At 42.4% G+C, this 12,397-nt stretch overlaps 1 protein-coding gene across 5 annotated transcripts in view; it reads left to right on the top strand.

Moving 5' to 3' along the window:
- The window catches only part of meis2a (Meis homeobox 2a), a 103,465-nt gene that overhangs the window by 40,432 nt on the left and 50,636 nt on the right, over positions 1 to 12,397 (top strand). For 4 of the 5 annotated variants that reach the window (XM_088002417.1, XM_088002415.1, XM_088002419.1 and 1 more), the window contains exon 8: positions 4,268 to 4,413. In XM_088002417.1, the coding sequence (XP_087858543.1) occupies positions 4,268 to 4,413 (146 nt within the window). The remainder of the gene's footprint in view (positions 1 to 4,267; positions 4,414 to 12,397) is intronic. The other variant, XM_088002416.1, reaches the window with a different exon arrangement.

Raw genomic sequence — 12,397 nt, 5'->3', positions numbered from 1 at the left:
AAAAAACATAATATCTATCCAGCAGGTTTTCCAACTTCAAACTACCAACTTTGTAAAGCTCTGATCTGTGAAAGAACAACAAGACGCAATTTTATGCTTTCTGGATGTTTCGAAAATCGAGCTTTCATAAAAATGAAATAAAACAATTACTTCTCGCAAGAAGGGGGACTGTCCCTTTATGCACCACTAAAGTCTATAAGTACAGTGAAATCCTACAGATTATGTAACAGAGCCACCTGTACAAATACAACCAAAGTAAAAATAAAATAAAAATACAGTGCAGGTCATTGACTGCCTTATGAGACACACAATACCTTACTGATTTAGCCTTTTTTTCCCACAACACAGTATTAAGTTGTGCACCACATATCAATATAGATTTTTCTAAAAGAACCTCCAGAATAAATAACATTTGTTATTTACTGTTGTGATAGATTGTTACATTGTTCATTATTTATTCTACTTAATAATGACTCTTAAGAAGCTTTTCTATCATAACAATCAATAATTCTGTACTCTGGGCTCACAATCTGTGTGAGAGAGAGGAGACGGTATTATAAAGCTCTGCAGTTAAACAGGTAGGGCAAATAGAGTCTTATTTTAAGTGAGATTTCCAAAGTCCTGCAGATGTTCTATGTCGGATAGAGTTGGACTCTTCAGAAGGATGAAGTTCTTCAACTTTGCTGTAAAGTTTGAAGCTTTCTGTTGTTCTCTGTCCTCCCTGTTGAAGATTATTGTCGGGTCTTTGCTCCCTCTGACTCCATGTTCAGAAGACCTCACCGATACTGAAATGCCTAACTTTTTTGTTTTCTCCCCTCATTACCAACTTCTGCAGCCAAAATTGTTTGTCAGCAGATGACTCGTTCATTGATAGGAAGTAGGAATTCCCAGCCAGGTTGATTGTAAATTCGCCAGCCAGCTCCCCAACGGACCTCGAGTTTCTTCATTGCTAACCATAGCTAAGTTTAAGTGTGGTTTTCATGGGTGGTAATATTTCTTACTTGCGGTCATATGCACAATATTTCTATGGTTAACCTAACCATGGCGGCTTCCCCGGTGGGACGTTACCTCCTGAACATGAAACATTGGCTCTGGTGCCATTACAGCCTCCCTGAAGTCCCCCGTATAGTCTCGGCGAAGACCGTGGGACGCTTTGTACTCTGCTTATTTTATTTATTTATTTATTTTTTTGCACAACATTTCCTAAAGGGACCTGGAACGTACCAACATTAGATAAGCAGAGTTGCAATGTGTTTACAGTCCTTTCTCAGCCCGATAATGAGCTCAGCCCTGAGACCAATTTACTCACAAGGAGATATATCTGAATGCATTTTTAATAACCACCCACTGGTGATGAGAGAGGGAATGTATGTGAGCGTATAATGTGCTCTTGGACTTGGGCTTGTTTGTTTGCCAGCGTGCTCATTCATTCTCTCTTACCCTCATTGCGTCCGGTCATTGTCTTCCGTGTTTGCCTGATTACACTTTCGCAGTCCCTCCGCATATGAAAATATGCAAAGAAACTTTCATTGCAAACACTTTAAGTCAAGCTCTTGATGGAGTGAGGGAGAAGGAGGAAGGAGAAAAGGTTGAGGGGAAGAAAGAGAAGAGGGGAAAGTGGGTGGGTGGGTGGGGGTGTGCTGCTATCTTTTTTTTTTTTTTTTTTTTTTTCGTCTCCAAGGGCGCTGCTTTTCCAAAAGTGCCTGGGGCTACACTCCAGCACCTCGGCTCCCCTAGGCCTTTCGACTGCCTCCTAATAGCCAACCCCCATCTGTGTCACATGGCCAGATGATGGGACGCTTCCCTCTGCTCTGCCCTGTACTTTTTTTTTTTTTTTCCTTACCCAATTTTTTTTTCTCAGAGTGCACATCCACGCAGGTTAGAATGGCAGAGTTGCCAGGGAACAGTCAGAAGCCATTAGCGTTTGGGACAATTTGCCCTGCAGCGTTCCTTCTCTCGCTCATAAGAAAGGAGTGGGGGTGGATGCAAAGCACCAGCTCTCCTTCAGATGTAATGAGGTTGAGCAAGTTGGATCTTCTTTATTCTATTTCTACTCCTCCTTTATTCTTCATGCTTCTCCTTTTTTTTCTTTTCCCCTTTGTTTCTTTCTCTTTTCTTATTTTCTGTCCACACTTTGTTCTTCTTTATTCTTGCGACGAAGTAAAAAGTGTCGGTGCATAAACAGATTCAAAGACAGCCATTGAAGTTGTACACAGACTTGCCGCTGTAGAAGTCGGATCTGTAGACACACTCCAATATCGGTGTAAGACGGAGAGGGGCAGAAACGCAGGGGGAGTCTGGTTTCATCCTCGTGGGCTAGAGCAGGAGGCAGCAAGCATGCTGGGTAATGAAGTGACAGGTCAGTCTGTAAATACGCACGGGTCGCACCGGCCCTGGCCAGGGGGAAGGCTATCACATTGCAGTGAAAATGGAAACGTCAATAAAATTAATCTGCCAGCCTTTTGGCCACTGTGCGGCTCTATTGGATGAGCCTGACTGCTCACAGCGGGAGAGGGATTTGGAGAGTAGCTCAAAAATCAACACAAAACCCGGTGCCGTACAAACAAACACCGAACGGAGCATAAACATTATTCAGCGAAGCTCAAAAGCAAAGAAACAAAGGCGGGGTGGTTGAAATTCACAGCTCACTGGTTGTGTTTTTATTGTAAGTTTCGGAGCAAACTGGGGGAGTTGGACTCAGCTTCCGTCTGGGTCGCATTTCTCAGGAAGCCCCTAACAGTCAGGGTAGGGACCAACGTTTATTGTTTTAGGCTTTCCTGAACAAGGATTCGTACTTAGCCTGGGATTTATGGCATTTGCCGCTAATGAATGCCCATTCTACAATTACAACACCCCTCGTCTGTGTCCCCATTCCCATATGTCCTTCAGGAGGGTGGTTGCTTCTTTAGCTTCTCGTCGGCACTTCTTTGTTTATCTGTTCCTTGTGGCTCCAAGCCAGTGATGTGCAAAGAAAAACACAGCACTGACTGAGAAGTGGAAGGAGTTGGGGAAAACATAAGGAAAGACAAAAAAGTTTTTAAGAAGTGCAGGCCCCTGCTGGCCTTGTGTTCTTCATTTATTTTGCATTTGATTACACCACCAGTCGGATCCTTTTTCTTTTCCCCCTTTTTAATGTTATTAGCTGAAATATTTATGTGAGATTAAGGCTTGTATAGGTGGCTGTGATTGATGCCTCGCCAAAAACAGGAGGACATGTGCGTCTGAATTTTGAGAATGTCAGGGTCCTTCGCTTCCTTAGTGGAGGAGTTTTTCAGATACATAATTTAGATGCCCTCAAGGAAGGCTTTCAAGGCATTCGTGCCCGGGGGCAAGAAAAAAATAACCATGACTGTTAAAAGTAAATCATTTTTGCTAATGCACAATTAATGCCAGGGTAGAGGAACAAGAAAAAGGCAAGGGACAAAGATGGAAACTTAAGTTTGAAGGAGGCGTGTGTCCATGTTTTTGCAAAGAAATCAAACGCTGATGGACATTAATGCAGGCATAGCCGGCACTGGCCTGTCATGCTAATCTCATGGCTAGATTGGAGGGAAAGAGGGGGGAGTTTTGGGGTGGGGAGGGGGGGGGGGAGAGAATAGGACAAGTCCATTATGTGCATCGAACTGCAACAATGAACCCCCTCAAATCACAAATCAGTGCTCACGCAGATCAACTGGATGTTGTAAATTCATGAATCCTTTTCTTTTTTCTGTTTTTTTTTACTGTACACATCTGCATAACTCCATTCTGTCCCCTTTGGCTCTCTTCAAAGGATGGGAAAAAAAATGCTCTGTGTTAAGTCAAGCATGCAAATTTAATTGAATTAATGACATGAGTCCTAGTCTCCACTGTATTTGAAAGCTCCTTGTTCATTTCTTTTTATTTCCCCTTCCTACTAGAGAAGTGGGATGAAGAACACAACGTTTCAGTGCCCAACCATAACATTTGAGCCATTAACCCTCATTCCCCTGTCTCGTGCTCTGGGGTATGGAGCAGCTCTGTGTAAACCCTGCAGCCTCTATGCAGGCCTTCATCTAAGGCCATCCTAATCCGCCTACCGCCTTACCTTCACAACACAACACCAGCTTTGCTTGCACCAAATCTTTCAGCCTTAGCGCACCAGTTTTGAATTCCAATCTGTGGTATTTGTCCGTTTATCCATCCATCATAAACCTTAAACTCAGCTTTGACTGTATTTTTTTTTCTGTGTTTCATCCTGTGCTGTGGTTTGAGATGTTATTTAACCCCGGGTTTGGTTTCTGCCCAGGAGATGGCTTAGACAACAGCGTTGCATCGCCCGGCACAGGAGACGACGATGATCCAGACAAGGATAAGAAGAGGCAGAAAAAGCGTGGCATTTTCCCCAAGGTGGCCACAAACATCATGAGGGCGTGGCTGTTCCAGCACCTCACGGTAAGCCTTTCTTAGAGCGACACTTGCCTCAAAACAACCTCTGCAGAAACTTGCCCTAGGAAATAGCACACGCACATATTGGTCATCGGTAGCTGCTGTTTGAGCAAGTGAAAGGTTGATTTCAGCTTCCTGTCAGAGGGCCACACTGACCAGGTCAATCTCATCACTCTGGACTGTTTACTTAGCTCAGCTCTGCCTGTCATAAGAGCTAGCCAAGTTTGTATGGGGTCCTGAACAGAGTTTCATTTGGGCACCTTCCGTCTTCTATCAGGCACCACAGCTCCAGTAATACTGCCCTGATGTCATAGAGTTTTGAACCTAACATTGTTAATGTCAGAGTTTACAACTACAAACAATAAACCAAGGGGGAAAAAAAAACAAACAATATAATACATTTGGCTTCAAAACTGAATTCATATGTACACTCAGAGATAACACATAACTAGCTACACCTCATCCGTCGCTTGTCAATACAAATAGCCACTCAGCAAGCTTTATGTGAGAGTGAATCTGGACATTTTGTAGGAATCTTTAGACAATTTACTAAAGTTCAAATTAAACATTAGCTAAAAGGAAGAAATGGGAATTAAGGGATTTTGAACATGGCAGGGTTGCTGTTGTGATACGGGCTGGTCAGAAGGGATTTTCACACTTACATTTTTTTGGGAACGGTTTGAAAAAGAGGAAATATTTACTGGGAATACCATCTTTGGATGGACAACACGCCAACCATTGAAGCAGATGGGCTACAGAGCCATTTGGTGGCACTCCTTTCTGCTAAGATGCTGTGTGAACTTTCATGAAAGCACGGATACAAGAATCCACTGTTTGTGCTGTTTGTCTGGGAGATCTTGGCAGAAAACATATAGGTGGTGTTTGTGTAGAACTGTGACTGGAGATACTGAGTTATTAATCTAGGTATTCAAAGGCAAAGTCTCAATAATTAGAGAAAACTAAAATTCAGTTGAGTTGGACATGTTTAAATCTGATTGAATTGGTACAATTCTAATTAATTTCCTCCATTTAAATAAATTAAAAGTGCTTACCTTGTTAAAGAAACATGTTTTGTTCCATCTGGATTTGGAGTTTCAAACTTCAAATATAATTTGATAAAACAGATAGTCTAGCACCGACTACGTTCCTGCTTATCTGTGTGTGCCTTATTAAAAGGGGTGGTCTACATGTCCTCTCACCCTTGCTAATGTCAGGACATTATCAGAACATCAGGCTGTATTGATTTTGCTACACGGGTCAGATTTCAGAGGGAGGGGGCTGTGGTGAGACACAAAAGCTGCCTCAGCTTGTAACTCTCGGCCGCAGAGAGTAGGAGTGACAATGTGGATCGGTCGTGGGGAGGGAAAGGGGGGATGGGAAAAGTAAGGAAGTCTTAGCAAAGAGCTGGGGGTCTTACATATCACCCATGCAATAAAGAGGGTCAGGTGCCCCCTGTGCAAAGTGTAGAGCCCCCTACCCCTTTACCAAAGTGCCCACTCCCAGCTGAAAGCCCCCTCTACCCTGATTACCTAACCAAAAGCCCAAGTAATAAGCGGCCAGCAAATACAGCCTAATTGAAAGGGCTGTAAATCCATTACATATTGGTCAGGGATAATCAGGAGTGCTTTAATCACTTTTATCTATTCAGGAGCAGTGAAGCTGCAACAGCAAAGCCCTGAGCCTTGCAGGCCTTAGCGGCTCCACCACGCCAGTCTGCACGCTTATTATTCTCATCATTATCAAAATGACTTCACAGCTGTTCACAGCGCCGTTGCTCCCTGACGGGAGAGCTTCTCACCGAGCTGCACTGATCAGACTTCATTCACACACCGAAGGCAGGACTGAGGCTAAATGTACTGTTGTTGTTGTTTTTTTTTTTTTTTTTGGAGAGCAACTCTTTCTGCTGTTGGTATTTATTCTTATCTTCATAATCGGAGAAAAATGCTTTACGGATGCACAAAATGTATAAAAACATCTGAAAGATTCTGGTTTACTTTTACAGTTTCCATTTACAAAAAAAAAAAAAAAAAAAAACTCTTGTGAAGAACAGCCGACAGATTTCTTTTAATTGTGTTTAAAAAAAAAAAAAAAGGTGGTTAGGATTGGTTGGAGCAAAGCACAGAGAAAGAAACATCTTTCAGAGACCTGTTTAATTCAGACCAAGCAAAGCTTTCAAGACCCTCTTTTGCTGCCCTTCGCCCCATTATAACATCTCCTTGCTTGTGGATGTTCTCCAATCTTTATTTGTTTCTTTTGTGCAAAGCCTGAGCTAGTCTTGTACAAATAATAATCCCTCCCTTTTAACCTGCTTTCATTTCTATGCCAAGGAAGAGGACTAATTGAATTATCCCCCTTCTCTTCTCACCATCACCATCCATTTCTCCCACCCATAAACTCTTACTCACACACACATGTACACGCACACACACTCATTAACCATTCTCCTTTCTTTTAATTTGTTAAGCAAATGTATTTGCAATAGCTGGATGCGTTTGTCCAAGGGTGAATTCTTGGGGACTTTGGCCCCTGAATGGCCTATAGCGGCATTCTGCCATTCACGCATTCATTAACTGAGGGGTGAGGAGTGAAAGGAGCGGCCTTGTATTTCTCAAACTGAGGGGGCCAGCATGAAGCTCCTCTTCCATGAGCCGCAGGGGTCTCCCTACATATGTTCTCAACATCCAGCCATTGTCACGTCTTCTGAAAGGCTCAAAAGGACAGGACCCCCCTTAACACACAAAAAAACAACACGGGCCAATAGTAACAACTGTTGGCTTTTAGATTCAGTATAACAAAATTGCCCTCTCCCTCTGCCCTCCCACTCTCCATCCAAAGCTTTGCTCTGACCTCACTCTCTCTCTCTCTCTCTCGGGAGAAATCACAAGATTGTTTTGGTCATGACAGTCAAATTCGAGAGGCAAACACATTGCAGCTCATGTTTACCATCAGTCTTACAGTGCCAGCATTCCAGCTGCGAGGAAAGTAGAGTTTTTACACCATATTGATTCCTCAAAACATGAACAGACTCTATAAAGAGGCTATGGTATCCCTGCCCTCTTTTATATTGGGGCCACATGGACATGCTTTTGGGAGCAAGAAAGCTGGCAACCTTAAATGCTCCACATGTAATTGGCCAACGGTTGGCCAGATCGGTGGGCTTTGACTGGTAGAAGAGGGTCAGACCGTCTCTCCTCTTCCTTCTTGTAGTCTGCTTCTTGCTCAGCCTCTCTAATGCCACACCCCCTTCTCTCTTTCTCCCTCTCCATGAGTTTCTGGATGTCTTCCAGCCACATTAGGGGAAGGGAAATCCCAGACTGTTGGAATAAGCTTTTCAATACTACAGGGAGATTATGTTATCAGTAAGGTAAACTTCACTGTTAGGGGTAAAATGTTTTTGCTCCACTGCAAGAGCATGGGCCAAGAGGGCACTGGATGGGTGTACAGTAGGAATGTAAGTTGGAAAAAAGTATGAAAAAGCAAGAGATTTAAGAAAGTGATGCTTAGGCTAAAGTAAACTCCAAAATTTACAATTAGCCCCATGGTGCCCTTGGCCTTTCCTTCCCACTCACCCTCTGCTAGCCTTTACTCACCCCAGTAAAGACAAAGGTCGGACCCGCAATGAAAACAGGAAGCACTCTGACAAAAAGAAGCCAATCTGAGCTCTACTCCAATCTTTTTGACTCATGGGAACCCTCAAAGATGTATGAAAGTATAGGGGTACAGGAGAAGGTGAAACCCCTTGAAAGTTTCCCTGTGGTGTAGTGAAGTTGGGGAAGGCCTGTGCAACAGAGGAAGAGTGGTCAGTCAGATGAGTAAGTCCGTCGTCTTCTCAAACATCAAGCGTCTCAGGTTCTGTGCCGAGCCACCCTTTGGCCCGGGTGTTTGGGGAATTGCTGTTAAGCTGCTAAGCCAGGTGTATTGGTCCCTTGGGCTTCTTGAAAGGGAAGTGATATATCCTTTGGTAATTCAGAGTGTCTTTGGGCTGCGAAGTAGAACTCAATGCACAGATGATAACATTTAAGGTGGGATTCAGTAGCATTTCAGTGTACTTCTTTGTATGTCTTAAGTGCGACTATTTGCAGGGGACTGCCTCTTCAGCTGTGTTTTTACTGAGCTTATGAAATAAAAGTAGCCACGATCAAGTTGCAAACTCTGCAGAGCTCGAAATGCCAGTGCAACAATACAAATCCAGAACTCTTACCTCCATCAAATACATTTGATCACAAAAGTGAGGACCTTTGGGGAGTTGAGTTCATTGTGCTGCAAACATCATTAGATACACTACTGACAGTGCCCCCCCCCTCCCTCCCTCTCACATACACACTAACAACCCAAGCCCAACATAGCATTAGTCTCCATGACAACAGGGTGTCATCGTCAGGTCGAGCCCTCCTGTGGGAGCTGCTCTCACTGCCACCCTTTATAGGCACACATAAAAGAGTCGGTAAGGGTCATTCACAAGACATGGGCACAGGCAAGGCCAAACCCTGGCAACGGATGTTTGCTCCATATGATAAACAAGGGTGCAAGTCCATCCCCTAAAAAAATGAGAAAGAGTATGTTGTTTGTGCAGACTAAACATCCAGTCCTGTTGTGTCCCCACTTTATTTTTTTTTGTTTAAGCTCCTCTAGTCCTGCTAATCCTTGTGGGTTGTTCCAGTACGAGCAGTCCCTAACTGGTGGAGACACACATCTGCAAATAGTTTGAAGTACCCAACTCTATTTTTCTTCAACTGCCAAAAGCTGTTTGTTTTATATTTGTTCTTCTTTTGAATACACACGATGGAACATTCTATTTTTTTATGTAAATAAATTTCTATTTTTTTTCTTCTAATCTTGTGTAATTACATTTATTTGTATATTTTGCTGAAATGACATTACTCTTTAAAGCCATCAGCTTAGAAAAGAACTTACTCTAGCCTTTACGTCTGTGATTGAGATTCAGTTTGCTTTTCCACCTCCTTAGGTTGTTTTGAGTTTGGATGAAGAGAGTTTGGAGACAAAGGAGAGGCAGGGAGTGGGTTTAGGGATAAGAGCAAGCATGGGGAGGAGGTAAAGAGGGGGCTCCTAAGGGTCAGAGAGGTGGAAGCCTGGAGGAGGCCCACACACTAATCTGTCATGTGCTTGTTTGCCTCAGGAGCCCAAAAGTCAGTTCTCCAATCACCCGTAGCAACCCAAGCGACTGTTTGGTTCACCGCCGCTATCCAAATGTGTGACTAACAGTGGAAGATGTAGGGAAAAGAGTCATCACATGTCTTTTGTGGGTGCTTTGTGAGTGTTTGCAAAACAGATGTTAGAGACAATTTGACATTGCTTGGTGATGTTTAGCTCTGAAGACATTGAAAGTCACTGCTAATGAGAGTGGAGGAGACCATTGAGGAAGTTAGAGTTTGGTGCGCAGCTATTGTCTGGTCACTGTGTTCTCATGCTGGCTGCTCAGCAATCCTGGAAAACAGAGATACAAGCCACCTCTATCTGCCATCTGTTCGTCTCCTGTCAGGCTAGCATAACACTGATAGACCCACACAGACGGAGCATCTCAACCATAAACACAACAGTGGAAAAACTCTTGGTTTTAGATGAGAACTTCTTTCTCTGTCTGCAGATGTTTGATCGTTTTGTCTTTCTAAGGCACACCTGATATGAGTCGAATCAAGTTTGTTGCTGCTGCAAATCGACTACTCATTCTGCCCCTTCACTGTTTTGCTTCATTGCAATTTTTTTTAATTGCAATGAATTGTCAAAAAAACAATTGTCATTGTTTTTTTTTGACAATGACAATGCACATCTGCAAGGGGTGCATTTGGTAAACAATAAATGTATTTATTTTTAAAGTTGTACTTAAAGTTGCTGTGGTGCTTTAATAAATGCTAAGAGTAATTATGCTTTGGTTAGGAGTTTTAATCTGGCATATTTTATAAGCAAGAACTGGCAAAACTGGGGTTAGACTTGGACTCAATTATAATAGAGTTTAATTCAGGGTTTTTAGATAATATACAATTTTATAAAAAATGAAAACGTTTTTAGATGAGATTCAATTTAATGAAATTTCAATAGGAAGATAAAGTCATACTCTAAAGTTTAAATGTATAGGTACAAATTGGATTGTTTACGGTCACAATGTGAAAGCAGGAAATGAAAGGAAGGCAGGGTGAAGCTATGAAATGTGGATTTGAATTAGTAAACAGGCAAATAAACCTGGAGCCCATTAGTGCATTGTAGTTCTATTACCGTTTACAGTGTGCTTTTGGCATCTATTGCTGTTTTTTTCAGAGATTTAATGTTGTATTTGAACGCAATAAACTCTAATTCGTTTCTTGCTTTGACATCAGACCTTTACACTTTGCCCCCTAATCCAGATCTGTCACAGCTCCACTTCAAAGCCAACTCACCCCACATGGAATCCAGTGGCATGTAAAGCACACCGCATTAACACTCCATACTGCACACAATTAGTGTGAGAAAGTACTTACATGCTCCCTTTTATTACTTTTTTTTGTTTTCCTTTTTTCTTTGTGTTTATTTTTATTCTCATAGGTTTACTTATGGAAAATTAGCACCTTGCTGTTTTGTGTGTGTAAATGCAGGAGCACATGCCCATCCCTGCTACTTCTCATGTTTCCTCTCATTTCCACCCCTGCCTGTTAATTTTCATTCCTGCTGTTTGCATCTTAATGCAGGTTGTTTAATGAAGTAGCAGAGATGAGTGTTTTCGGTCGGGGACTGTTTACGACATATTCCCACTGCAAGGAGGTGATTAACCCATGTGGAAAACCACAGTGTTTGCAAAAAGGAAAATAAAATACCCCTATGCAACAGTCCGGCATGACAACAATGCAGAAAATCAGGATATTACTCAAAGTGCTTCCTGAAATGTGATGCAATATGCATGCCTTTAAACGATGCGGTTGGAGTGGGATTGACCTCATTGAAGAGCAGGAGCGCAGCATGAGTTTGACTTACCCCTGCAGAGGTGACTGCACATGCCCTGACCACAGCAGACAACAAACGGAGCATGGCCTGCTGAAGGCAGTCAGATTTATAAACTCACTGCTCAGAACAGAGACTCTTAAGAACACACATGCGTTAAGCTAACAAGTCTTTTTTTTTTTTTTTTTTTATAGATGTACTCTGCTCCAAACCCCACTCTGGGATCATTTCCCCACTGTTGGTCCTGTTAGTTCATTCTTTAGTCAAAACACTACAACCTAACATCTATACCTCCTTGCACAAGAGTTTATACACCTGGAACTTTGGTACATTTTACCTTACAAGAATATTTTTAAAGGTTTTTCTTTTGTTTGGGTGGGGAGCACTCGTCATTGGTAGTGACAGAAAAATTATACATAATTTTCCATTTTTGACTAAAAATCACAATAATGTAATTTGCATTTGATTTTATCCCCCTCACTAAGTCAATATTCAGCATTGTTTCATATGTCATAGAGGCGGTTGCATTTTCAGGGTTTATGTGCCCTGTTCATTTTTCAGTGTTATTTTTTGCATGGCAAAAAGTTCAATTTGGAGCTATGAAAAAGTTCAAAGGCTATTAATATTTATATTTCAATCCTGTCCATCATATCTGAGCTGATTCTATGAGAAATAATATGGAATGTGACTGCAGTAAGGGGCCTCACATGCTTTTCTTTGATGACATAGTATGCATGTATCGCATGGTGGTTTTTGATTCTGTGTTGCTTTCCCCTTTTAAACTTTTGTGGGTTATCTTACTCATAACAAAACATAGAAGAGGATTTGGGTTTCATATCTTAGAGTCAGTTCCCTTAAATTACCTCAAACCTATTCTAGGTTTCTGCCCTAAGGACTAGTCTCATTGCTCCCATGATAGATTGTGGGGCAGTGGCAGGAGCTGTTCCAGCGGTGGCTGTTGCTGTTGCTGCTCCTTTTTGCAGGGTACAATGGAGGCCAATGAGATTCTGCTGCAGGCTTCCAAGCAGCCTCAGCACCACTTTGATATTCATCTCACACC

This window comes from Poecilia mexicana, unplaced genomic scaffold (genome assembly GCF_051168715.1).
Source record: "Poecilia mexicana isolate PSO_F unplaced genomic scaffold, ASM5116871v1 scaffold_22, whole genome shotgun sequence".
Taxonomy (NCBI): domain Eukaryota; kingdom Metazoa; phylum Chordata; class Actinopteri; order Cyprinodontiformes; family Poeciliidae; genus Poecilia; species Poecilia mexicana.
Note: the sequence above shows the minus strand (reverse complement) of the source record. Positions and strands in the feature narration are given on the sequence as shown.